General features: G+C 34.4%; 1 protein-coding gene and 1 long non-coding RNA gene across 2 annotated transcripts; both read left to right on the top strand.

The window, feature by feature from the left end:
• Positions 1 to 930: 930 nt before the first annotated feature.
• LOC133796078 (exosome complex component RRP45B-like) lies at positions 931 to 1,836 on the top strand. The gene is made up of 3 exons (XM_062233559.1): positions 931 to 1,433; positions 1,524 to 1,619; positions 1,731 to 1,836. Exons 1-3 carry the CDS (start codon positions 931 to 933, stop codon positions 1,834 to 1,836), a joined length of 705 nt encoding a protein of 234 aa, XP_062089543.1.
• Positions 1,837 to 10,387: 8,551 nt separating this feature from the next.
• LOC133794209 (uncharacterized) lies at positions 10,388 to 11,551 on the top strand. The gene is made up of 3 exons (XR_009875139.1): positions 10,388 to 10,557; positions 10,673 to 11,000; positions 11,381 to 11,551. It is a non-coding gene; the product is annotated as an uncharacterized LOC133794209 (long non-coding RNA).
• Positions 11,552 to 24,798: the final 13,247 nt, after the last annotated feature.

The following is a 24,798-nucleotide window of genomic DNA, read 5'->3' on the forward strand; positions in this document are numbered from 1 at the left end:
AGGTTTTGGAATTGAAGTTTGGTGATGATCCTAATCTATGGCTGTGAATAGGTGTACGCTAGGGCTCTGAAGGGATCGGGCTTGAAGGTCAGTTTCATTGATCAAAGCTAACAGAATCGAAGGTAAGAAAGCTGCACCCGGTTATGTGATTATGTTGGGACTAAGAGCTCCCTATATCTGTATGATGTCGTAGATGGTATTATGCCATGGAACATGTGATAAATGGCCTAAGGGTGCCGGAATCAATATTTGTGCACAGGGTGTGGCTCGGCCACTGGTAGCTGAGGACAGCTTGATATTTACTAAGCTCGGTTTAAGCGAGCCGGAGTCAGTGGGATAAATAGGGGTGCCACCTAAGGGTGTCGACCCTGATTATTACATGTGAATTGGTTATTAATGTTAATTAATGAGCTTGGTATGCTGAATGCCTGATTATATGGATATTTTGGATTGTTAAGTATATGATTATACTGTATGAATTATCTGATTGTTTGATTGATGATTGTGCTCTGTTATTGTGTTTTCTTGCTGGGCATTGGCTCACAAGTGCTACGTGGTGCAGGTAAAGGCAAGGATAAAGTGGACCATTCCTAAGTGGGAGAGCTTTGAGGCTGAATGTACATAGTCAGCTGATCGACCGCCATGACTGAGGAGTGGAACAGGATGGGAAAAGCCTAAATGTCTGTTTTGCCCTTAGAGTGGCTAGTAGTTCTACCTATAACCTGAAATTTTGTAAACTGTCTTTTAAACGCTATTTCTTTTGGGATCCCATGTCACTACACCAAAAATCCCTTTTTGCAACACATAAGTATAACAGAATTGCAAAAGTATTATAATAGATACATACTAAAATTCCTAAAATGAATAGCCGAAAATAGGAAAAAAAAAGCGGCAAATGAATTATTTTTTTCCCAAAACAAAATATCTCAAATGAAAACCCTATCTCTTTCCTTTCCCAGCCGCTCTCCCCGCTCACTCTTCCCCGATCCCTCTCCTTCTCTCTCTCTCTCCTGCTCGAAACACCAGCAGCTGTGGGGGCTTCAACTACGACGGCGAGGGGCGAGGCTTCAACAACGATGGAGGTCGACGGGGCTGACAGAGGCCAATACATGGCGTCTCACAGTCAATGAGAAGAAATTTATCGAGAACGCTCTTCTCTCCGACCTCCGAGTTGACAATCACCATCCATTCGACTACCGCAATCTCATCATCACCTTCGGCAAGGAGGATGGCTCGGCGGAGGTGCATCTGGGCCAAACCCATGTCATGGGATTTTTCACGGGCCAGCTGGTTCAGCCCTACCGTGACCGCTCCAACGAGGGCTTGCTTTCCATCTTCACCGAGTTCTCCCCCATGGTTGACCCTTCCTTCGAGCCAGGCCGCCCCAGCGAGGCTACTGTTGAGCTCGTCTGCATTATGGACCGTGGCCTAAGGTTTGATAGTCATTGCCATTAGTAAAATGAAAGAAAAAGTTAACTGTGCATAGTCGTTTGAACGAGTGGAATTTTGAAATGTATGTGCAGAGAAAGCAGGGTTGTTGACACTGAATCGCTTTGTGTTCTTCCAGGAAAATTGGTTTGGGCCATCCGTATTGACCTCCATATTCTAGATAATGGAGGGTAAGCTGTAAAAAAATTTCCCCTCTAGCACCAATTCTTTGTTTCCTTTTCTGTAATTCATTTGACTTGAGTGTGTATATTTAGTTTTCATTTTGAACAATTTGTTAATAGAAACCTTGTGGATACTGCAAATATTGCTGCTTTGGCTGCTCTCATGACGTTTTGGAGGCCTGAATGCTCATTTGGATATTTGTATGTGGGTTTTGCTGTTAATTGATTTGGGTTTACCTTGAAATTTCTATGTTCTATTTTCAATAGGGATAGTCAATAATATTTCTTATTGTATCATTAATAGTTGGTTTGTTGTGACCAAAAACCTTTCTAATTATCATCTTGATACTAAGTTGAAATTTACTAGGTTTCCTTTCCATTATCTTAATCAATGTTCACCACTTTTTTTTTTTAACTTTTTTGGTTGCTTTAGGTAGAGAATGTATAGGATTAAGAGTGTATGGGTTATGAGAAAAGTTACCCGTTTAATGGGTGGAGAATGTACATGCTTGTTTTTAGTAAAATTACAGTTAGAAGAGGAGGTGTACACTGGATTTTATGTTAAGGGTTATTATAAGGTTTAGCCCTGGACTGTCTAGTTTGACATCTTTTAGAAGCTAGTTTTGGTACATGTCATGCTTATTACGTTGTTTCCCTTAGTTTGTACAGGCACTAAGAACCCAACAACAGCCACCCATCAATCCCTCCCTCTACACTTTTACTGTCCAACTCTTCAACGATCCGTTCATTGGCTGTCCATTTCTCCAACACCATCCCTCTCTCAGTCTCGTCCTCTATTTCTCTGAAAACCCAGCAATGACTAAGAATCTCTCCTTCAATATATTTCTCAAACCCTCTTTTTTGTTTCAGGTTATTATTTCTGTATTAATATTTTAGAGTTTCTTTCCAAAGGTAAATGAATCTATCTTTTTCTCAATTATGATTTTTAATTTATTTCATGAGAGTAGTATTTCTCTTCATGTATATGTATTTGTAGCCTCTTATAACCCCCCCCCCCCCCCCCCCCCTCTTCTTTTTACTGTTCAATCAAGAAAATGATTTCATGAACTTCCCAAAACGTAAAAACCATAAAAAGATAAAAATTCATTTAAGAGTTATATAGATAGTTTCTGTAAGTAAATAGTTCTTTTTATCTCTAGATTGTGTATTCTTTTCTTAGTATCTAATGCTGATGTATAGTAATATTACTGATTAAAGACGTAATCTTTTACTAATGTGAGTAACATGATTAGTATTAAGTTGCAGTTAATAATTAAATACAGATTGATTCGATCCTTTGTAATATAACGTTTCTTATGATTTTACTAGGTCTTTCTATTTTGCCTTTTATATTCAATCCTTCTAGTTTTAGAGGAAAAAGACTATAAATGATATGCTTGACTGGAATGATTAAGTGGATAAGCAATTGAAGGGAATCTTTGTTCCACCTGAGAGCAATTGAAGTGAATAAGCTCTGATCATTTTTTTCGGAGCTCATACACATGGTACTAAGATCAACATTACATATATATTTGATATTAGAAAGGCACAAATAATTTTTTGTCTTTGATTAATTAGTTAGCTTCTGTTTTTTAATTGGATTTCTTTATTATATAATTCTTTCTTTTTGTCCATTTTTCTTTTACTTGAATGGGTGTGTTCGTTATTGTTTTGCCCTCTATTTTTTAGTATTTATTTTATAAATTGCTAGAACTTTCTGTGGCCAATTTGATATATAAATTTTAAGAATTAAATCAAAATTAGTTTATATGTTTGGGTATTGTGGAGAAGAAGGGTAACTTGTATTACGAGCTTAATTATTTTGGGCAGAGAGTGTGGGGTAGGCTGTGGAGAGAAGAATATGTGTAATCAAATATAAGAGTGGGTTTCTGTTATTTATCAATATAGGAGAAGAAGATGTTTATATTCCATAGCCCAGAAACAGTAAGGTGCTTTAATATCTTCTTATTTGTCATGCATTTTCATCTATTGATTATGGTGTACATGTAGTGATACATAGTATAGAATAGTATAGTACAATATAGTATGTATATAGCAACACTTCAAACTACTGACAGTCAAGTTACATTCTTTAAATAATCGATTTCATTACCCATTTTGCTTTGATCACATTTTTGTGTACTTCTTAATTTCTAACCATTCTCACATTGCTATTAATATTTGTGATTTCTATTAACTATAACCACACAGGGTTGCTCGCAGCACCACACAGGTACTCCTGTCTTGTAACTATAACCAAATTTAATAGTTTGATCAGCAAAACCTCAATTTGATTCTTGTCATGACAATGAAATGATGTTTCCTGGGATTGGTAAAATAGTGCATGGACCAGTTTTTTTTCTCAACTTTCATGGTGCCTAAATTGAACTCATTAAAGAGAGTTAGTCAAGAGCTTTATTTATATAGAGAATGAGTAGTACAGAGAGGGTAGTTATGAAACTAACTACCATATAACAAACTCTTCAGCAGAAAAACTAACATAACTAAATAATATTAACAATTAGTGCTTTCAGAAGTGAATCATGTCTTGTTAACAAAATGATTTTTCAACTGGTTACAGGTCTTTCCCAGAGCTTGGACAACAATTTTGATTTCTCTAGACAATAGTGGCATGTGGAACCTTCGAACAGAAAATCTAAACTCGCGGTATCTAGGCCAGGAAACGTACATTAGTGTCGTAAACTCTGAGTTTGTGAGAAGAATTGCAGAAGCAACAGGAAGTAAGTTCAATTCAATTTCGTTTTCTTGTTTATAGATATGCAACACACATTTTATTGATTTTTCCTCTTTTTTATTTCTATTTAATATGATAAACATTTCCAAGTCTATACTCACTTTACATTTATTCAATAATACCAAATAAGAAAAGAAGAAGAAAGAAGAAAGTCTACTATTCTTAAAGATTATAAAAATCTGAAATCATCAATTGCTGAAGTCTACATATTTTATATTTATTGCACTCTTTGTTTCAAGGATGGAATCATGAAACTATACAATTAATTTCAGTCACATTTTTTTACAAGTGGTTTGAATCATATTCAGATTGAAAAGAGAGAACAAAAAAGATAAGTGAAGGGACTAAACTATAAGTTGCAATCAACATGAATTAGAAATTAGAAATGCCACAAAGAATAAGACAATAAAATTTTTACATTATGAAAAGAAAAATATCCGCGTATAGTCTAGCCAAAAGAAAAAAAAATTCTTCATAAATGGCTTATTTAGTCCTATTATAATCGTGCCACTGGTTTCTGTTGTGGGTCTTGGGCTCTTTGCAAGGGGATTCCCACTTGTAATGTCCAGAAAACTCTATTACTTTAGCTTTTTTTAGAAGCTAAAGCTATTACATTTTGCTTTGATTTTCCCTGAAAAAGATGAGATTTTGACCTGTGTTTTGGGGGTAACAGAAGTGTTTGTACATTAGTAACAAGGGTTTAGTTGCTGGCATAGTCTGGTGGCCATATATTTTCCCAATGTCCCCACTCAAGGGCCTTAAAAACAAAAAGAGGTCTTAGATCACTATTGGGTTCCATGACTAATGAGTTGATTGAGTAATCAAGATAATGATTTAGACAAAAGATTTGTTTTTTTTAATCAACTGGGGCTCACTTTTGTGTTTGGTGTTCATCAGGGTTATAATATACTTTTCTTTCATCCTTTTTATTTATCTTTTATAAGGTAATCTAATTTATGTGCTGTATGTTAGTATTTGATGTTGAATTGGTCCACTGTTAAGAGTGCAAGTTCTTATTGTATGTCCTAAAACAAGTTCTAGCTAGTGATATGTAACGACCCAAATTCGCTAATAAGGCTTAAGGGCCTTGATTAGTGTGCCTGGAGGGCATAATGGGAATTATGTGTGACTTTAATGAGTAAAATGCATGATTATGATTTAAAGCATGTTATATGACTATTTGAATATTCGAGATACATGATTATGTGTATTAGTATGCATGTAGGCCCTGATTAGGTTAGAAGGGCATAATCATAATTTTGGCCATTATGGGCATAATTGTATACATATATGTGATAACTGTTGAGACCACATTATTATGTGGATATATATGTGATCTGTGACTCGAGACAATCCTAGTGAGCAGAATAGCGAAAAAGTCAACGCGGGAATTTATACCCAGCTCGGGGCGAGCCTGGGGGTATAAATGGGAATTTAGTGAGTATATTGGGGTCTATTTTTATATCGAGGAATATAATTGGTGATTAATTAGGTATCGGGAGGTAAGCGGAAAATATTAGGGACACTTGAGGAATTAGCGGGAATTGGGTAAAATGACTAGAATGCCCCTAAGTGGACTAAAGGGTTTAGAATTAATAGGGAGGGCATTTTGGTCAATAGGCTTCTCAGAGATAAGTATGTTAAGGATTTATACTTAGTGGGAATTGTAGAAAAAGGGTAGAAGGCTGTGGAAAGAAAGAAAAGAAGGAAAAAGAAAAGGAAGGAAAAACATAGTAGTTTTCCTAGGGTCGGTTTGTGGTTCTCTCACCATTTCTCTTCATTCTTCTTGGAGCAAAATTCAGAGGAGAGCTAGGTCAACTAAACCATAAGGTTTCTGAGCTAAGCTTGAAGATTTGGCAAGGGTTTAGCAAGGATAGGCCATTTGCTTGAGGTAAGACTTTGTAGTTCCTTCAGTTCTGGTTTTGGTTTTCAAACTAAGGTATCTAAGCTGAGTTAATGGGGAATTCTAGGGAAGTTGGAGCGAAGTGTTGAGGAAGAGCAAGCTAAAGAGGTCTTGAGGCAACTTGAGGTCGAATTTCCATCAAAGGTATAAATTCTGAGCTTTTAACTTTGATGTTTTGACTGGTTTCTGCTGAGTTTTGAAGTCTAGAAGTGACTATGGTGAATTTTGAGATTAGGGATGCATGTCCTTGGGTTTTGAGTATTTGGGATGCTTGGGATGAGTGGAGTGTGTTAATAAGCTTGTGTTTTGAGTTTGGTGAAGTTTTGGAGAAGTTTTGGTTGAGTTTGGTTCGAGGAAATCGCAGGAAGGAAAATTGGGAGGTTGACTGTCTGTGACTAGCGCTACAGTGCTAGCCTTTGGGCGCTGTAACGCTAGGCCATGCCTCCTGGGGGATTTTGGTTCTGCTTGTAGCACTGTAGTGCCCTCCTAAGAGCTATAGTGTTGCCCCGTTTCCATAAAGGGATTTTAGGATTATTTCGAAGGGCTTTTGACCAAGGGTTCGGGGTTCGATTCCACCACCTTGTTTGGTGGAACTAGGACTTCTCGGGGGCTTGGGAATGGTCCCAAGGCTAGGTTTTGGACTTGAGGTTTGGTGATGACTTTGACCTATGGTTGTATTTAGGTGAGCGCTAGGGCTCGAGAGGGATCGTGCTCAAGGAGTCAAGTGATCAAAGCTAGCAAATTGAAAGGTAAGAAAACTGCACCCGGTTATATGCTTGTGAAGGGACTAAGTGCTCCCGATATTTGTATTATGTCAATGATGGTATTATGCCATGGGACATGTGATAGCGGCCTAAGGGTGTTGTACACAATATTTGCGCACAGGGTGCGGCTTGGCCACTGGTAGCCGAGGACAGCTTAATATTCACTGAGCTCGGTTTAAGCGGGCCGGAGTCAGTGGGATAACGGAGGGTACGGCCTGAGGGCGCTAATCCTAGTTATCATATGTGATTTAGTGTATGCTATAGATTGATATGTTTAGTATGTTGAATACTTGACTATTCTGATTGTTGATATCGTTAAGAATATGTGATGCGATATGAGATATTGATTTGTCTATTGATTGCTAATGCTCTGTTGTTGTGTTTTCTTGCTAGGCCTTGGCTCACGGGTGATACGTGGTGCAGGTAAAGGCTAAGGCAAGTTGGATCAACCCTGAGATGGAGGGCTACGAGGTGGAATGTACATAGCCAACTGTTCGATCGCCATGGCCGAGGAGTGGATCAGGACGGGGATTGCCTAATTGTTTGTTTTGCTTTAATATGGCTAATACTATATTTAGTCCTTGAATCTTTTGTAAACAGTTTCAAACTTAAACATTTTTGGGATCCCGTGTAAACAGGAAATGTTTCTTTATGAAAAATGTGACCTTTGAGACCAAAACATTTTAACCCTAGTACTTTTATAATTTTAGTAACACGTTTTTAATTAAATGACTTGATTAGCAGGTCTAGCACTTTATAAACACACAGTGTAACGGTCTTGGCTATCCAGGGCGTTACATGATAAATCATAGTTATGATTAGACTGAGATTGGCTATAGTGCATGCTTAGATTCAGGACATACCGCCTGGAAATTTGGTACCTAATAGACTTTGGAGTCCTATGCCCCAGTTGGTGCTTATATTGGAAATCTAGTACTGGTTGGATAAAATGGGATTATTGGCTACACATAGGGTTAGGGACTCAATGGGATGCAACAGACTTATTTATTTCTTTTTTCATAACCAATTTGTTTTATGAGTACATAGTATGATCATATTGTTTTTAAGTTGCTGAAATATTGTTTATTTTAGTATTTTAGTAGCTAAATTTAAGATAGAATGAGCGGAAATGATGATGATTTTTTGGACATTTGAGTTGGAATATGTTTCTTTATGTTAAGTTTGAACCATTAATGAATATAGTTTATGATTTTAAATTTCTTCCCTTAATTGCAAGAAATAAACTAAAGCTTCGAGTGTGTTTTTGGTCCCCTTTCTAAAATTGTTTGGTTTTAGTTGTTTACTCTTTCTTTGGAAAGATTATCTGATATGCGATTGCATATCATTTTGTCCAATGACTGAAATTTAGATTGTGGTTTTGTAACCTTTGAGAGTGTTTTTAATTGTATTAATGTGCTGCTAGTTGGTAAGATTATGGGTTTTCAATCCCCTGCTCTTAAATTTCTAAAAAAATTAGGGTGGTTTCCTTTTTGATTTGTAAGTTCTGGAAGACGAATTCTGGGTTTGTTCTATAATTGAAATCATATTCATTTTGTTCTCTGCTATATATATTGGGACCTGTTCATGTTTTCATTCATTAGTAATCTTATTAGTATAAATAATATGAATATATTATCATTAGAAATATAAACAATTAAGTGGTAGTCAAAAAAGTTACCACATAAGAGAAAATTCCAATGCCATATCATGTGAATAGTCTTCCCATGTCGAGGGACATAGCTCTCTATATCAGAATTTTTTTCAACTCAGAAACTGACCCATTTAGTTTTGTAGCCTTTGCTTTTCTCTTTGAATTTATTTTGATTCTTCAATTCCTTGTTTACTTTTAATCTGATACTTGTGTTTCATATGTTTTGGGCATGAAAACTATGGTGTTTCCCTTTTTTGGCTCCTATACTTGTGCTACAGGAAATTCAATGAAATTATACATGTAAAAATTATGTTTGTGTAAAAATTATTTATATAAATATACAATTAATTTCAGTCACATTTTTTTACAAGTGGTTTGAATCATATTCAGATTGAAAAGAGAGAATAAAAAATATAAGTGAAGGGACTAAACTATAAGTTGCAATCAACATGAAGGGACTAAACTATAAGTTGCATCCATTCCATATATTTCATAAGTTAATTAAAGTATGTGATGATTCTCAATGAATCACTGATAAGTGAATTGGCTATATGGCAGTTTAGTTAGTTATATAAACTAGTTCATATATTGTAAACTTTAGGATAGAAATTGCAGACAACCTGGCTAAGTTTGAAATTGCAGGGATTTGACTATAATGTAAAGAAATATTGATGAATCTCACAGCCAATTTAATAATTTCACAAATTTCATAATTTATTAATTTATTAAGAAAAAAATTATTTAATCCTAAACTTTAGAGATCATAGAAGACAAGGTTGGGCTTGCTTGATGTATTGTATTTGAGTACCTTAAATTTGTGCTTATTTGTGGCAGTCATACTCGGTCCTTATGTGTATTTGGTACCTTGATATTTTTAGGAATGAAACGAATTGGATCTCTTTCTAATTTTATTTGGTGCCTACTTTTGCAGAATTTAACATTCATGTGATTTCTAAATACTATGAGTTAACTATATTCATGTGGTTTTCAAATACTTTTGCACATGTAGTTAGTTAGCTCTAACTGTAATATAGGTTCAGCTATAGTTAGTAGATTAGTGTGGTTAGTTTCCTGTTAATCACTTCTTGGTTTCCAGCTCCTTTTTCCCTCTCTTTGTATCTTTGTACTATTCAGCTATAAATAATAAAGTCCCATATCTCTGGTACATTTACAGAGATCATTTTATTCAATTCATTTTCTATTAAGTACTCTTATGTGTGTGTGATGGCAGCGATCACACAGGGGGGCATGTTTGGAAGTATGAAATGCTATTATTTAATCACAAAGGAATGATGATGATACCATGTAGTACAGTGTGATGGTGCTCCTTCCTATGAGATAAAAATATTGCTAGACAATTTTATTGTGAGTCTTGTCTCCATGAAGTTTAATAAAAAGGTCCAATTATTATGAGACATGTCTAGAATCCATTCTTTTTTGTTTTTCCTCTTCTTTTTTTATATAATTCTTTTGGCTGCTCCTTCTCATGATTAATTCAGTATTGATTATATTTTTTAGCTCATTACAAGTGTTGAATCACAAATATTCAACACTTGCATATATTTAGATAAAGTTTAGTTCATTCATTCTCTATTATCTTTGATGAATGTGGTGCTATTTGGAGAGACCAGTGATAAGGAACACAGCATAATGAAATTTTCATATGTTTGCCATAATGGAGTTGTATTGTATTGTGTGTATTTGGTTTCGATTCATGTTAGGGTGATTGGTGCAGGATAATTGGCCTTCTGTGATGTTTGCAATGGCAGGAGGGGTGGTACTTAGCCTTGGAAATCTCTCAACTCAGTATGCTTGGGCTTTTGTTGGCTTATCAGTCACAGAAGTGATCACTGCAAGCATAACAGTTGTTATAGGTCCTTTCTTTCATTCTCTATCTCTCTCTGACCATTTCTAAATGTTGATGTTTGTCTGTGTTTCTCTTATAGATACTGAATTTTTTGCTTTTGTTGCAATCTTTCATGGTGACAGGAACAACCTTGAATTACTTTTTAGACAATAGAATTAATAGAGTCGTGATCCTTTTCCCTGGTGTGGCTGCTTCTTGGTTGCAGTTTGCCTTGCTTCTCCTGTCCACTAATCTAATGCAGCTGATAATAAAGAAAAGCTTGAAGGTTTTTAATCTAAAGAGGGGTATGTTTCATTCATTAAATGTTAAGGTTATCAAAGAATTATCTTGTTTCCAGGTGACATTCTTCTTTCTTTTTATTAGAAAGAGTTCTTTTTTCTAACTTTATTTTTAGTTTTATTGTAGAAATTGGGCTAAACCTTATATTAAAGATGCTAAAGAAGTTTCCAGGTGCATTTTTATTTTATTGTTTTTCTTTATGATTTTGTTGTATAAGAAGTCAAAGTGTGATTCTGTTTTTATTCTTTAATTTTTTTGGGGATATATTGACAGAATTTAGAGTTCTGGAATCAATTCTTCCTCACATACTTTTTGATCTTTGAGAATGATATATTTGTTATCTTGATACATTTCACAAGCCTTGTTTTAAGTTGCATGTTTTGTTGCTTCAGTTGTTGTTTTGCATGGTAGTACATCTTGCTATACCTTGCTGTTTCGTCAAGTTTTGGAGTTATTACAAATTTAATTTAAACTTTATATGCTTACAGGTGGAAACTAGCTTAAGTCTTATGTTCTTAATAATAAAAGGACTTTTTTTTTACAACGTGCAGGTATATTGAGATGATTTCTTTGGAGCAATTCTTGACAACATTTGTAGTTGAGGCCTTTAGAATGGAAGAATGTATTTCACTAATTTTTGTATACATTTCTTGTTTTGTATTTAGTGATAAAGGAATCTGAATTGGGCATAAATTATGTTGTAATATGATTTCTTAAGCCTACACTAGTAGACTAAATATTGTAAATACATTTGAGTAATTAATAAAAATCTATTTATGTTACCTTATTTGGCTTAAACTTTCATATTTGTTTTCCTAGTTTTGTGTAAGTAAAAAAATATTATGTTTCTCTAAGCTAATATAACACATGTGTTATACTAAAGTGTAGTATAACACAAATAATGTGTTATACTAAAGCGTAGTATAACACAAAAAATGTGTTATACTAAAGTGTAGTATAACACAAAAAAAGTGTTATACTAAAGTGCAGTATAACACAAATTTATAAGTATTGAAATGTGTTATATAATCGACTATAAATAACATAATTAAACACTTATCTATTTATTAAAATAACACAGAAATTGTGTTATCGTTGACAGTATAATAACACATATGTATAACAATGATAAAGTGTTATGTAAAGTACCCTGACCTACGATAACATAGTCGGTCTTAACACATCAAAAAGTGTTATGGTATGTTTTGATAACACATTTTCGGTGTTATTAAAAGCATCTTTTCTTGTAGTGTGTAAAAGTATGTTTAAATATATGCAATGTAACTTTTGTGACCAAAATCTTTTAAGCCTAGTTCAATTATAGTTTTAGTAACACGTTTCTAACTAAATGACTTGATTAGCAAGTTTTGCACTTTTATAAGTACACGGTGTAACGGTCTTGGCTGTCCAGGGCGTTACAAATAATTATGGTGAAAATATTATTTTGGGCATAAAAATAAATTGTGGTGGTAATTTTTAAAAGGTTAAACCCTTTAGAAAAACTTTAATCTTCTTTTAGTATAAGGTCAAGAGGCCAAAATTTTTGTAATGAATAGTATTTTCGACAAATAATATATACTTGGGAATCATATTTCATATTGTTAGAATTAACCTATGCATGAAAAGTGTGATTTGCGAGAAAACCAAGAATTTTGATCTTGTACCAAACCAAAATTTTTGAAGCAGGTTAAATCTCAAATAATTAAGTGGAAATTTATAATTATGGAAAAATTATTATTTTGGACATAAAACTAAATTTTTCGTAGTAATTTTTATAAGGTTAAACCCTTTGGAAAAACTTTTATCTTCTTTTTAAAGAAAAATGATTTTTTTTAGCATATTAGTGGAAATTAACTAGTAAATAAATCCACTATTTTATGTTGGAAGATTTAAGTAAATGCGAGGAATTTAAATTTATGGTGTCACCTTTATCCTATTAATTAATAAAAACTATGTTGAACTTACCCCAAATAGTAAGAAAAGAATTAGTGGTTTAGTGGCACCAACACCATTTTTGGGAACAACTAGTTTTAGGCATAATTGAGAGATTAAGTTTGAAAGAAAAGTATTAAGGGATAATTAGGGATTGTCGGCCATGGTGGTAGGATTAATAGGCATGAGAAAGTCAATTCCCTCAATAGTGTCTAGTGACACATGTTGAGCAAAGTGAGCCTAACACTTCAAACAACGATCACCTCACCTATCTTCCCTTTGGCCGACCCCCACACTCAAGTTCCCTCACTTGGGTCACTCAAACTCTGAAAATTCAGAGCTCATCTCTCTCTCTCTTGGTTCCTCATAGAAAACCTCCATTTACAGCTTCTGAACAAGCTTGAGAAAACCAAGTTCAAGGTAAGCTCTTGCACTCTTCCTTCTCGTCCTTCTCTATGCTGAGCCTAGGGCTCCATTTATGCACTGTGATCTCTGAGATCTAATAATTGTTCAAGGGCAGCCACAAGTCTTCCAAGCTCACTTAGAGGCTTGCATGCAACCTTGATAACTAAATGAGGTAACACCCTTTGTTTTCAAAATGTCCATTCCTCTCCACATTTCCTTCTCTTCTTTGGGTTATATTTTGACTTTGTGATGTTTGTGGAGAGGTTTGAAGGTATTGGAAGCTAGTAGTGGGATTCAAAACCAAGGAGAAATAAAACTCTAGTGATTTTGGTTCAAGTTTTGTGTTTGTTTATTAAATTGGGTTTTGCATGTATAATTTTTGTTATTATATTCTTCCTTTGGCATGTAATAATATGTTTATTATGAATGATTTATGCATGCATAGCTGTAGGGTTGATTTTTAGTTTGAAATCCAAAGTTCCAATAAGTTGTGTAATAATATGATTGCTGCCAAGTTTTTAACTTGATTTCCAAAGGGTCAAGTATTTCTATAATAACCTAGTTCATGAAATTAAACTCCAATAATCAGTTTTATAGGAAGAATACTTGATTTTAGGCTTTTGAAAAGCTCACAAATATTTTGTACGTTATGAGTTATACATGTTTTGTGAAACTTGTACACATCTGGAAAAATGCTGGCAGTTTGAGTTCACGAATTTTGGGCAGTATTTTGAGTGAGTAAATCAAAGTAATTTTGACTGAAACTTTGTGAAAATGTTTATGACATATCAAAGTTCAAATCTGGAAAGTTTTGTGGAAATATGATAAGTATAATGGGGGTTATAAAATGTTAAAGTTGACAAGAAATCTGGAAAAATATTTTTGGTCAGTTTTACCCTTGCATTTCGGAAAAACGTTTGAGTAAGAAAAACAAAGTATTTTGGGCTAATTTTCAAACTGAACACTTTTTTTTATATTGGTAATAAAAATGATTTATTTTATTGGAAAAATAATAAAAACACTAGGAGTTATATACTTCCAAAGTTAGAGAAAAATTTAAGGATTTGAAATAATGATTTCTGGGAAGCTTCTCTTATGAATTATATTTTTGACCTAATTTTTCTCATGGATATTCTCACTATAACATAATATAGACCTATGAAAAATTACATTAAAATAATAAGCCAAGCAGATTTTATGTGTTTCCAAAATTTAGGAAAAATCATGATTTCGAACTAAACATTTTCAGTCCACACTTTTTGGTGATAACTTTCAACTAGTAAAAATGTGTATTTTTGTCTAAAAATAAGTATGGAACTTCTAGAAATAGCTAAGAATGTCTCTGTAAAAATTGAGGATCTTCGGTTTATGGATTTAAAAAGGCAGCCTTCCAAAATTTAGAAATTGTCAAATAAACAGTTTTTCAACACTTAGAAATTTTTTGGGACTTTTTACCAAAAGACAAGTTTTTTTATTCAAATATAAGACTTAGATTTTACATATGAGGGTTATTTTGATATCTATAAAGGGAATAAACTTGTAATTTTGGATTTACTTTAAAATAAATATTAATAATAATATAAAAAGGGATCCAAAGCCATTTTTCAAAAATAGTTAAGAAAAAACAACTATTTTCCAAATAAATTTTATGGAGATTCAAAAAATAAATTAATCACTATAGGACCTAGTTAAAGTCAAAATCAAATCTATTTTATTTAGTTTCGAGTATTAATTATTAAGTTAAATGTACAAACTTTCTTTGCCATTATTTGTTATAAGTATAAACATAGCAAAGTAATAGCTTTCTAAATTTAAATAACCTAGCTAGGGACGAGAATAGAATGAACCTTAGGGAGTAATTAAGGTAGTACCTATTTAGAGAAATCTAAGGTTAGGTTTCCCGGGAGATTATAGGAAAATTTTTAGAAAGCCTATAATGAAATTGTTGTCCTAATTAAGTATTTTTAATGTTGATCTTGATGCCCAAAGAAATCTTAATAATCACTAATCTCCATAGTTAATCCAAGTGTACAATATTGGCTAATTGGGGTAGGAAATGTCTAATAGAGGAAATCTCGCTTATTGCTAAGGACTGTTGGTAAGTCAACTTTTTGACATCTGTGGCTACAACATGAAATAGCTTTTGTTATATACATTAGTATAGGAACACATGCACATGCATACACTTATCGTAGAAGGTTTACCTATAGACCATAACCTAGTGGGTACTTATCCTGGTGCGGTTGGATTCCACTCATTATTATATTTGGCTGGGTTCAAGTCTGTGACAACCATATTCGGTCAAATTCAAGTCGGTGACAATTATATTATGTCTGGTTCAAGTTCGTGACAATTATATTCGGTCTGGTTCAAGTCTGTGACAATTATATATCGATCTAGTTTAAGTTCATGACAATTATATTTGGTTTGGTTCAAGTCTGTGACAATTATATTTGCTCTCGTTCAAGTCCGTGACAATTGTCCTTTAGATGAGTAACCCAATTATAACTAGGAGTCTCTATAAACTGGTGTAACCATCATAACACCCCTGATATATATGTGTCATTAGGACCTATGATTATTCAGTTAAGGTTATTAATTGGATTAGATAGCCTTTTTGCTTGGTTCTCTACTTTAGTGGTATGCATGCTAGGGTTATTTGTTAAACCCAAATTAATTGGTATTTTCCCAAGTTGGTTGCTATGACTAGTGGTATTATGTATCTGACCTTTCGGTTGTGTATCTGTGAGGAATTGTGTAATGCTCTGAATTCTCCGACGTGGTTTAGTGGCGGTTTAGTAGGTCGGGAGGGCCGTAATTGTTTAATTATGCCATTAAATGAATATATGCATGTTTATGTGAATTATATTATAATATGATGATATATGCATGCATGTGGGTCCACATTTGATATATGATGCTGTTTTGATAATTTGGCCCATTGAGGGTAATTTGTGTATTTGGGTGCATGATGTGATTTGTGAATGAGATTCCATCATTATGGAGATATATTCGAGCTATTCGACATGAGACGGTCATTTTTAGTGGATTAGCGGTTTTGTCATAACGGGGTCAATTTTGGGGTAATAGAAATGTTTATTTGATGATAAATTGGGAATATTTAAGATCAGGGTGAAATTCTGGAGGTTTTGACTATAATGTCCCCAGGGGTGTTTTCGGGACCCCGAGCACTAGGTTTTATTTGAGGTTACTTAAGCTTGAAGTAGCTTATCAGATAGAACATATGATTAGAAAACCTCTCGTTCCCCTTCGTTAGTTCATTTTTTCCACCCGAAGCATATTTGAAGAAATCTCGAGTTCTAGGAGTCGGAATCGAGCGAGGATCGAGGCATAGCGATCCTAGGAAAGATTAGAAGCTTCTTGACCGAATGATTTGACAGAAAACAACCTAATCGAAGGTAATCTAAGTTTAAAGTTTTGAGTTTTTAGAGTTTCTAAGCTTTGAATTGGACTTTGTGAATTGTTGAGTTTTCGGTTCGTTTGAGTCTTGGGTTTTGATGCATTGGGAAGCTTGGGAACTTTGATTTGATGATTGGGGAATGTTTAGGTATGATTTCGGAGGCTTTGGAATGTTAGAAACGTGTTTGGGAATGGCCCAGAGTTGAGGGTCGCGGCCCTGTTCTTGGGGTGCCGTGGCCCTGCTTTGAAGAAGCAGGTGGAGGAGGTGTGCCTGCTGAGCGCCGCGACCCTTGCTTCAGGGAACTCTTGGGGCCGCGGCCCAAGGTGCTAGGGCCGCAGCCCTTGCCCTGTTTTCGCCTTGTTTGCTCATTTTGACCCTGGGAACCTAGTTTTAGGCCTCGGGAGTGTCCCTACTACTTGGATTAGTTTGGATTGATCTCTTGGAGGCTAGATATTGGTTTGAGAACCTTTGTTTATCATGTTATTGATGGTATCCTATAATGTGTTATGATTAGGTAACCGCTAAAGGACTAAAAGCTAAATCGTTCTCAAGGGTCGTTCTTTTGTTTATTCTAGCTCAAATCAGAGGTAAGAAAAATGTGCCCCATATGTGACATGCATGGTTATTCATGATGCATGTTGGTTGTATAAGTGTGGACATGAATTGATTATGGAATACTTAGCAAATGTAGCTCACTTGTGCATGGTACTGACTCATTAGTCAGATTTGGCAAAGGTGCTAGTATCAACTGTGAAGCTGTGACTTATTAGTCAGGTTCGGCAGTGGTACTGGGCACTGGTCACATTGCGCTGACTCATTAGTCAGGACGGCCTTAGCGTGTTTAACGCAAGCCAATAAAGATTAGATCTAATCGACTTTCTGCATTGAATGACTCAAAGAGCATTAATGCTGGACCGACCTCAAGTTCGATGAATATTATAAGCGCTTGAAGGCTAGTGGCTTACCTAGCAGCCACTCTTCCATTTGAATTAGTGACTTGCTTGTCAGTCACTTAGTATGGTTTACCAGAACCTGTTGAAGGCTAGTGGCTTACCTAGCAGCCACTCTTCCATTTGAATTAGTGACTTGCTTGTCAGTCACTCAGTATGGTTTACCAGAACCTGTTGAAGGCTAGTGGCTTACCTAGCAGCCACTCTTCCATCTGAACTAGTGATCTGCTTGTCAGTCACTCAATATGGTTTACTAGAACCTCAAGTGATATTCACTCATTTGTTTGAAAGCTATGAGCTCTGTGTGATTATAATGATAATCATTTGATGATGTTTACATATAATGTTATGTTTTCTTGCTGGGCTTTGGCTCATGGGTGCTATGTGGTGCAGGTAAAGGGAAAGAAAAGCTCACCCAGCCTTGAGTGGAGAGCTTAGGTGGTGATGTGTACATATGCGGCCGCTTGACCACCACGGCCAAGGAGTTCTCAGAGGAACTAGGGGGTTTACCCTATTTTTGCCGCTTAGGTCGGCGGGGATTGAAATTTTGGAACAGTGATTCCCTTTTTGAGTTGTAAATAACTTGTAAATGTTCTTGTGGGCCCATGAACAGTTTTATGTATCAATAAAACATATCCTTTCCATTTTATTGGTTTTCACCTTAACCTATTAATAACACTTAGAACACATTTTTAACCAAAGGACTCAGGCAATGAGTCAAATTTCTGGTTCACCGTTCACCGTAACTGTTCTGGGGTAACCAAGGGGTTACAAATTGTTATCTTGATATGCTGGTTAGATTATAGTTGGTTCTGCAGGATGCTTAGGCATTCTTGATTTGTTTTGCTTAGGGTTTGGATTATGTCCATAGCCCTAATTCTAGTAAGTGGTTTGGTATGAGGTTAATGTTTTAGTTCTTAACACTTGGTTGTTTTATTTGTTTCCACATTTGTAAAGTTGTACTTGCTAAGAATTATCACTTACCTAGGTTTTTCTTGTTGTCGAAAAAGGTAAGGGCTAAGCGAAGCAATGAGTGCTAGGGTCTGTTTTCCGAATGTACATTTGGCCCGACCTTTGGGTGCTATGGACTTTGAAAAAGGTATCTTGCATGACTTCATCACTTTTGGTTTACTTTAAAACATCTAAACAATGCTACTATATTAGTTTAAGTACGTGCATACTTCCTTTTTAAAAGTTTTTTATGTGGATTTTTTAGACTTATAAAATTTTAATTCTTTGGTTTTTTTCGCAACGTTTGGCCTTGTATTATTTTGGGTCGTTATATGAAGTCCAATTTATAATTTATAATTTTTTATTTGTTTATATTTTTCAAAGGGTTGTAAATTTAGAAATACATAATAGTCACTCGGTTCATCGTTTATTTTATTTTTATTGTATTTATTTAAATAAATATTTATGTTGGGAAAGTGAGTAGTTACCACCCTAATTTTACAACTCTAAACAATAAGTTAATGTAAATACCAAAATTAATAACACAAAGGAAGATGGGAAACTCAAAAATGAAATCAAAACTTCATATCTCAAAGATACAGAAATCCTTGCAACAAAACTTTCCATGACAAGAATTGTTGCCCTAATTCTCTATTCCAAGTCTTTTCCAAGTTGTTTGAAGCTCCTACATTGGTAAAATGAGAATTGAGATTCAACAAGCTTTGAAGATCATAAAAGTAAAGCAATTTTTGGTGATTTTCTTGGAGAAAAATGTGTTCTTGAGAGCTAGAGAGAGAATTGAGAAGTGTGATCAAGGTCTCCCAACTCTAATTGACCCCTTTAATAGTGTAAGCACTATCATTAATTCTAACTAATAGGATTAGAGCATTTGTATTTTAAACAAAACATGTTTTTGCTACATTAGAAACAGGCGACATATCGTCTGCTGCTTTTTAGGTGTTACGTGTATTTTATGGATGGTATAGGTGACATGTCGCCTAGCGACCTATGACATATCGCCTAACCTCTGGTCAAGTTGCTTAAACTGTAGAGTCCAAGAACTTTACTTAGCTAGTTAGATAGTAGTATAATAGTAATAGTAGTAGTATTTTTATGACTGTGGACTTTGGTTCAGACCGGGATTTAATTGGACACTCATAGTAACACTTGTAGATTTTCTAAGTTTAACCTATAGTTTAAGAATATTAATTTTAACCTAAGGTTTGAATAATATGACTAATATTGATGGTGATATTTATTATATTATAAGATTTAGATAGACCCAATAAGAAAGTAACACTTGTCATGTGTATGTTTAATGATAATTAAGTATTTTTGAGGAATAAGTTTATTAAGAGTAATATTTGAATATCCTAGGGCCTGTCAGCAGCTTTGAAAACGTTAGAGGACTTAGTCAAGGCTGTTTACTCAATTCAAATTAAGCTGAAATGGTGCAATTTCATGTTTAAATATTCAGCGTATGCCGATATATCGCAGCTATAGGGGGCGATATGTCACAATACGGGGATACAAAAAACACGTAACTTCGCACGATCACCTCGACGAGCCTCGGGCATACTGGCCCAGGTGATATATCGCCTACTAGGGGCGATATATCGGCTCCTTTAATATATTTTTGAATGTTTTTTAAAACGTTCTCATTTTAATCTTTAACCTCTTGATAAGTCCAGCATCTTTCTGACCGAGTCTTCAGCCTCTGCCGAACGATAATTCAAATATTTTTCACTTAAAAAGCCATTATTTTATTCAAGTTAAATGAAGATCTTTTCATTCTTGAACTCTATAAATAGGACCTAGTACCCAGCCATTTATTCATTCATCAAGCTAAGTTCAGAGGCTGCAAGCTGCTAGGTTATTTTTGAGAGTGTAACCACTTGGGTTGGGGATTATAAGCTTAATCATTATAAGCTTACCAAACACTTGGGAAGTAAGGTTTATAGCACATTTCGGTTCAAGTTTTAGATCGGTCATAGAAGCATTCAAGGTATTCTAAACTCTAGTTCATTTTGGTATTGTTTTCCTTAAGTTCTTATAGTTTTCTACTCAACACCCTAACTTTATTCTTTATTCTTGGATAGGAAATCTAAGATCTTGAACATAAGGTTTCTGGTAAGTATATTCTTGATGGTATAGTTCGTCCATTCTTTTCATTCCTCTTTCTTCAGTATACTCACCCTTTCATTTATGGTTTTTAGGAGTGTTCCAAAGTCCCAAACCTGTTCTCATATCCCGGTACTTTTGGTAAGGAAAATAGGATAGGACATTATGTGTTATGACATATGTTATCTTATGATTTATGTGTTATGTTAACTTATGATTTGTGTGTTATGTATGTTTGTAGACTTGGGCATATGACCTATACAACTAACAAGCCCCAATAAATTTATGGGCGTATGACTTGCTTAGCTAGCAAGCCCCCCAAATCTAATGGGCATATGAATTGTTTAGTTTATAGGACCCCAAGTAATAATGGCCATTATAGTATATGTGACATATGTTATGATATGTTTTAGTATATGTTGATATGAATTTTTTATGTATATGATTTATTTGTTAGATTTTCCTTGCTGGGCATTAGGCTCACTCCTTTATGTTTATATGTGCAGGAAAATAGCTTTGGTGGCGGGAAAGGTTCTTGGAAGCTTGGGGATGTGTATTGAAGCGGAATGGAATCGAAGGACCGAGAGTTTGATTCGAGGATGAAGTCTCTTTAATTATGGTTTTCTATGTATTTTTCCGCAATTGGTTGTAATAAGTTTTAATTAAGTTTTCATTATGTCAAAGTTATGTTTTATTTCTAACAATGGGATCCCAATGTCATACTTATGAATTTTATATAGTTTTAAGCCTTTACCTTACAGTTCTGAAATAAAGATATGTTATTTCAAATGTATGTTTTCGTAAGTTTTGTATAGAAGTTAGTAATGGTCCAAGGTCTAGAGTAGTTGGGGCATTACATAAACTTGACATTAGATAACTCCAATTGCTCCCAAAAAATTTTGCGATGCTTAGATACGTCATTTTATCACTTTGGACCCAAAATTGTAAATTTTAAATGCCTACTAATCAAACCTAAATTTCACACCTCTATTTGTGAAATTGTTAAGGATTTTATACCATCTTAAAGAAACCCATTAAGTTTTTGTGTTTAACCAATCCTAACATTCCCCCATTTGATTAAATACAAGCCTCAATAGCTAACTCAATAGTATTGGTGCATAAAGTAAAGTATCTTTCGATTAAAACTTTACCTTATTGAAAATATTACAAAGCTTTATCGAAATCCTTGGTTGCTTACGATCTTAAATCGATTATTCTTAGTGATAAAATTGGTAATATCTCACACACTAACACTTGCCACTCTTTTTCCCACTTTGAACACTCAACACTTTTAATGGTGTCATGTTTATCCATTCATGAACTTTTCGGGGAGGAAATCTAACTCCAATGAATGGAGACACCACCTATAAGTTCATATAGGTGAAGTTTTTACAACATCTTTGCTACCTTTAGAGATGCTTGTTACACACAACTGAACTTCATTAAAAGTTTTAAGGTTAAACTCATGTCCGGTAGCAACAAACACTAACCATCTATAGATGGGACTCAAAAATATGCTAGTGTTGAAAATATCTACTTATCAATGACTTGTTCTTACCCATTGAACTCTACACTCGCTGTTGATGGGCTTTGAGTTGAGTTTCCATCATTGGTGAATCTATATTTCTAGGAGTTTTAGTCCTTTCCCTCTAGATGTAGACCTAACCACACCTCTTGTAAGAGGTTTCATGAACATATCTGTTAGGTTCTCACCTGTTCTAACATATAGAATTGATATGATTCCCTCTTGAATTAATTGTCTCATATACTCATGTCTTAGAATTATATGTCTAGACTTTCCATTATACACTTTATTATATGCTTTAGTTAAAGTGGCTTGATTATCACAATGTCTTGAGATTGTCAATATGTTAACCGCAGTTAATAATATATCTAGCATAAGATCTCTAAGCCACTTGGCTTTTTTTCCGGTTACCGCTAAAGCTATAAACTCGGCTTCAATGGTTAAGTGAGAAATACAAGTTTGTTTCTTAGGACCCCAAGAAACCGTACATCCACCAAGTGTAACACCTAACCTGTGGTGGAGAGATTGTCTGCTACACCTGATATCCAACTTGCAATATATCCTTCAAGTATCTTTTGAAATGTAGAGTAATGAAGGCTAAGTTCCTTGGTTCTTTTAAGATATCCAAGAACTCTCTTAATAGCCTTCCAATTCTTGATACTTGGATTGTTAGTAAACCTAATAATTTTACCAGCCACATATACAATATCCCCTTTAGTACAATGAGCAACATACATTAGGCTACCTATTGTACTTGCATATTCTAATTGAGCATCCACTCTACCCTCATTATTTTCAAGCTTTTTTCTTGAATTGAATGTTGTATTTACCTCTTTTATTTTAAGATGCTAAACTTGTTAATTACTTTCTCAATATAGTCGGCTTGACTTAAGGCATACCGTTCATAATAACTTTGATACCTAAAATGGTATCAACCTCTCCAGTGTCCTTCATTTGAAAGGCAGAAGAAAGGAACCTCTTTTTCTTAAGGCGCCTTGCATGTCATTGCTCAAAATCAACATATCATCAACATAGAGACACACTAAGATGTCATGTCATCATAAGTCTTAGAATATAAGGACTTCTCTACATTTTTGTGTATAAATACATCTGAAACAATGGCTTCGTCAAACTTCTCATACCATTGTTTTGGTGCTTGTTTTAATCCATATAATGAATTAGCAAGACATACACTTTATGTCCATTTCCTTTTAGAAAAAAACCTTCTACTTGTTCCATATAGACCTACTTATTGAGATTTCCATACAGGAATGTTGTTTTGACATACATTTAGTGAACATAATGGTTATGTATTAATGATAAGGCAAATAACAATATAATAGAAGTAGTCCTAGCTACCAGTGCATATGTTTCAAAGTAATCTATTCTTTCATTTTGTCTAAATTATTTGGCTACTTATCTAGCCTTACAGATTTGTATGGTGCCATCGATGTGATATTTCTTTTGAAATACCCACTTGCACCAAATCGATTTTTAACCTTCTGGAAGGTGAGTCGTTTCCCAAGTGTGGTTTAACTTAATTGAATCTATTTCGTCATTTATTGCCTCCTTCCATAAAGTGGAGTCTCTTGAAGAAATAACTTCTTTGTAAGTTTTGGTATCAACTTCAATTTGAAGAACCATAGGAAACTTCCATATGACTTCTTCAAGGTTTCCCTCTTCTAGGTAAAGTGTTTCTACTTGGTAGCATTTCTCACTTGATCCCAATTCTTTGACCCTTTGGCTTTTTCTCGACAATATGAGTTGTTCTTGAACCCTTGATGGCGTCTCCTCTTGAAACCCTAAGAGTAGAATATGTTCTTGAGGGTTGTTGTTGTTGGGGTTTTATGCCCTAATTAAAACCCAATTTCTTTGTAATCTCATTTATTATCAATAAAAGAATAGAAATCATTTTTTGATTTGGTCAATCACTTTGCTCACATATTTTATTTTTATGATTATTTGTTTAATATAAACTTCTATTAAATACCAAGCATATAGTTAATTGTATTTATAGTGACGTGATCACAATGGAATATAAATATGATTATATGTTTAAAATAAGTTAGTCCTAAGATTAGTCAGTGCACAGAATTTACACTGACTTGCCAATCTACGATATGATCTACTTACACAGTGTAGTGTTATGTTCTTTCTAGAACATTAGAAAAGTAGATAAGATCGGATGCATTTGTTACATCAGACAAGACCAATATTGACAGTTGATAGGATAAGTAAACATGTCATTATAATCTATTCTAGTCATATCATATAGTTGACCATAGGTCAATTCAATCTCAATTCTGAGTGGTTAGTATTCTAACTTTTTGTATTATTTGAGTTCTTTGACTTGTTCGTTACCAGCTTACCTTACGGACTAGCCCATACTTACATCTTGGGAACTCGATAGTATAAATGAGTGGGGGTGTTAATCATAGATATGAACATCTATAGCTTCTGATGAAGAAGTGAAACAATGATTTCCTTTTATTTTGGTTCAAGGTGTTAAATGATAGAGATCTCATTTCAGTAATTAAATTAGTTTACTAAAATATCATTTACAAGGAACTAAGTGTTTTAAGGATAAAATACAAAGAGGGGTAAAACAGTATTTTAGTCCTATCTCATTGTAGACCATCTATAGAGGATTGAGTGACAATTGTG

This window comes from Humulus lupulus, chromosome 8, assembly GCF_963169125.1.
Source record: "Humulus lupulus chromosome 8, drHumLupu1.1, whole genome shotgun sequence".
Lineage (NCBI taxonomy): Eukaryota > Viridiplantae > Streptophyta > Magnoliopsida > Rosales > Cannabaceae > Humulus > Humulus lupulus.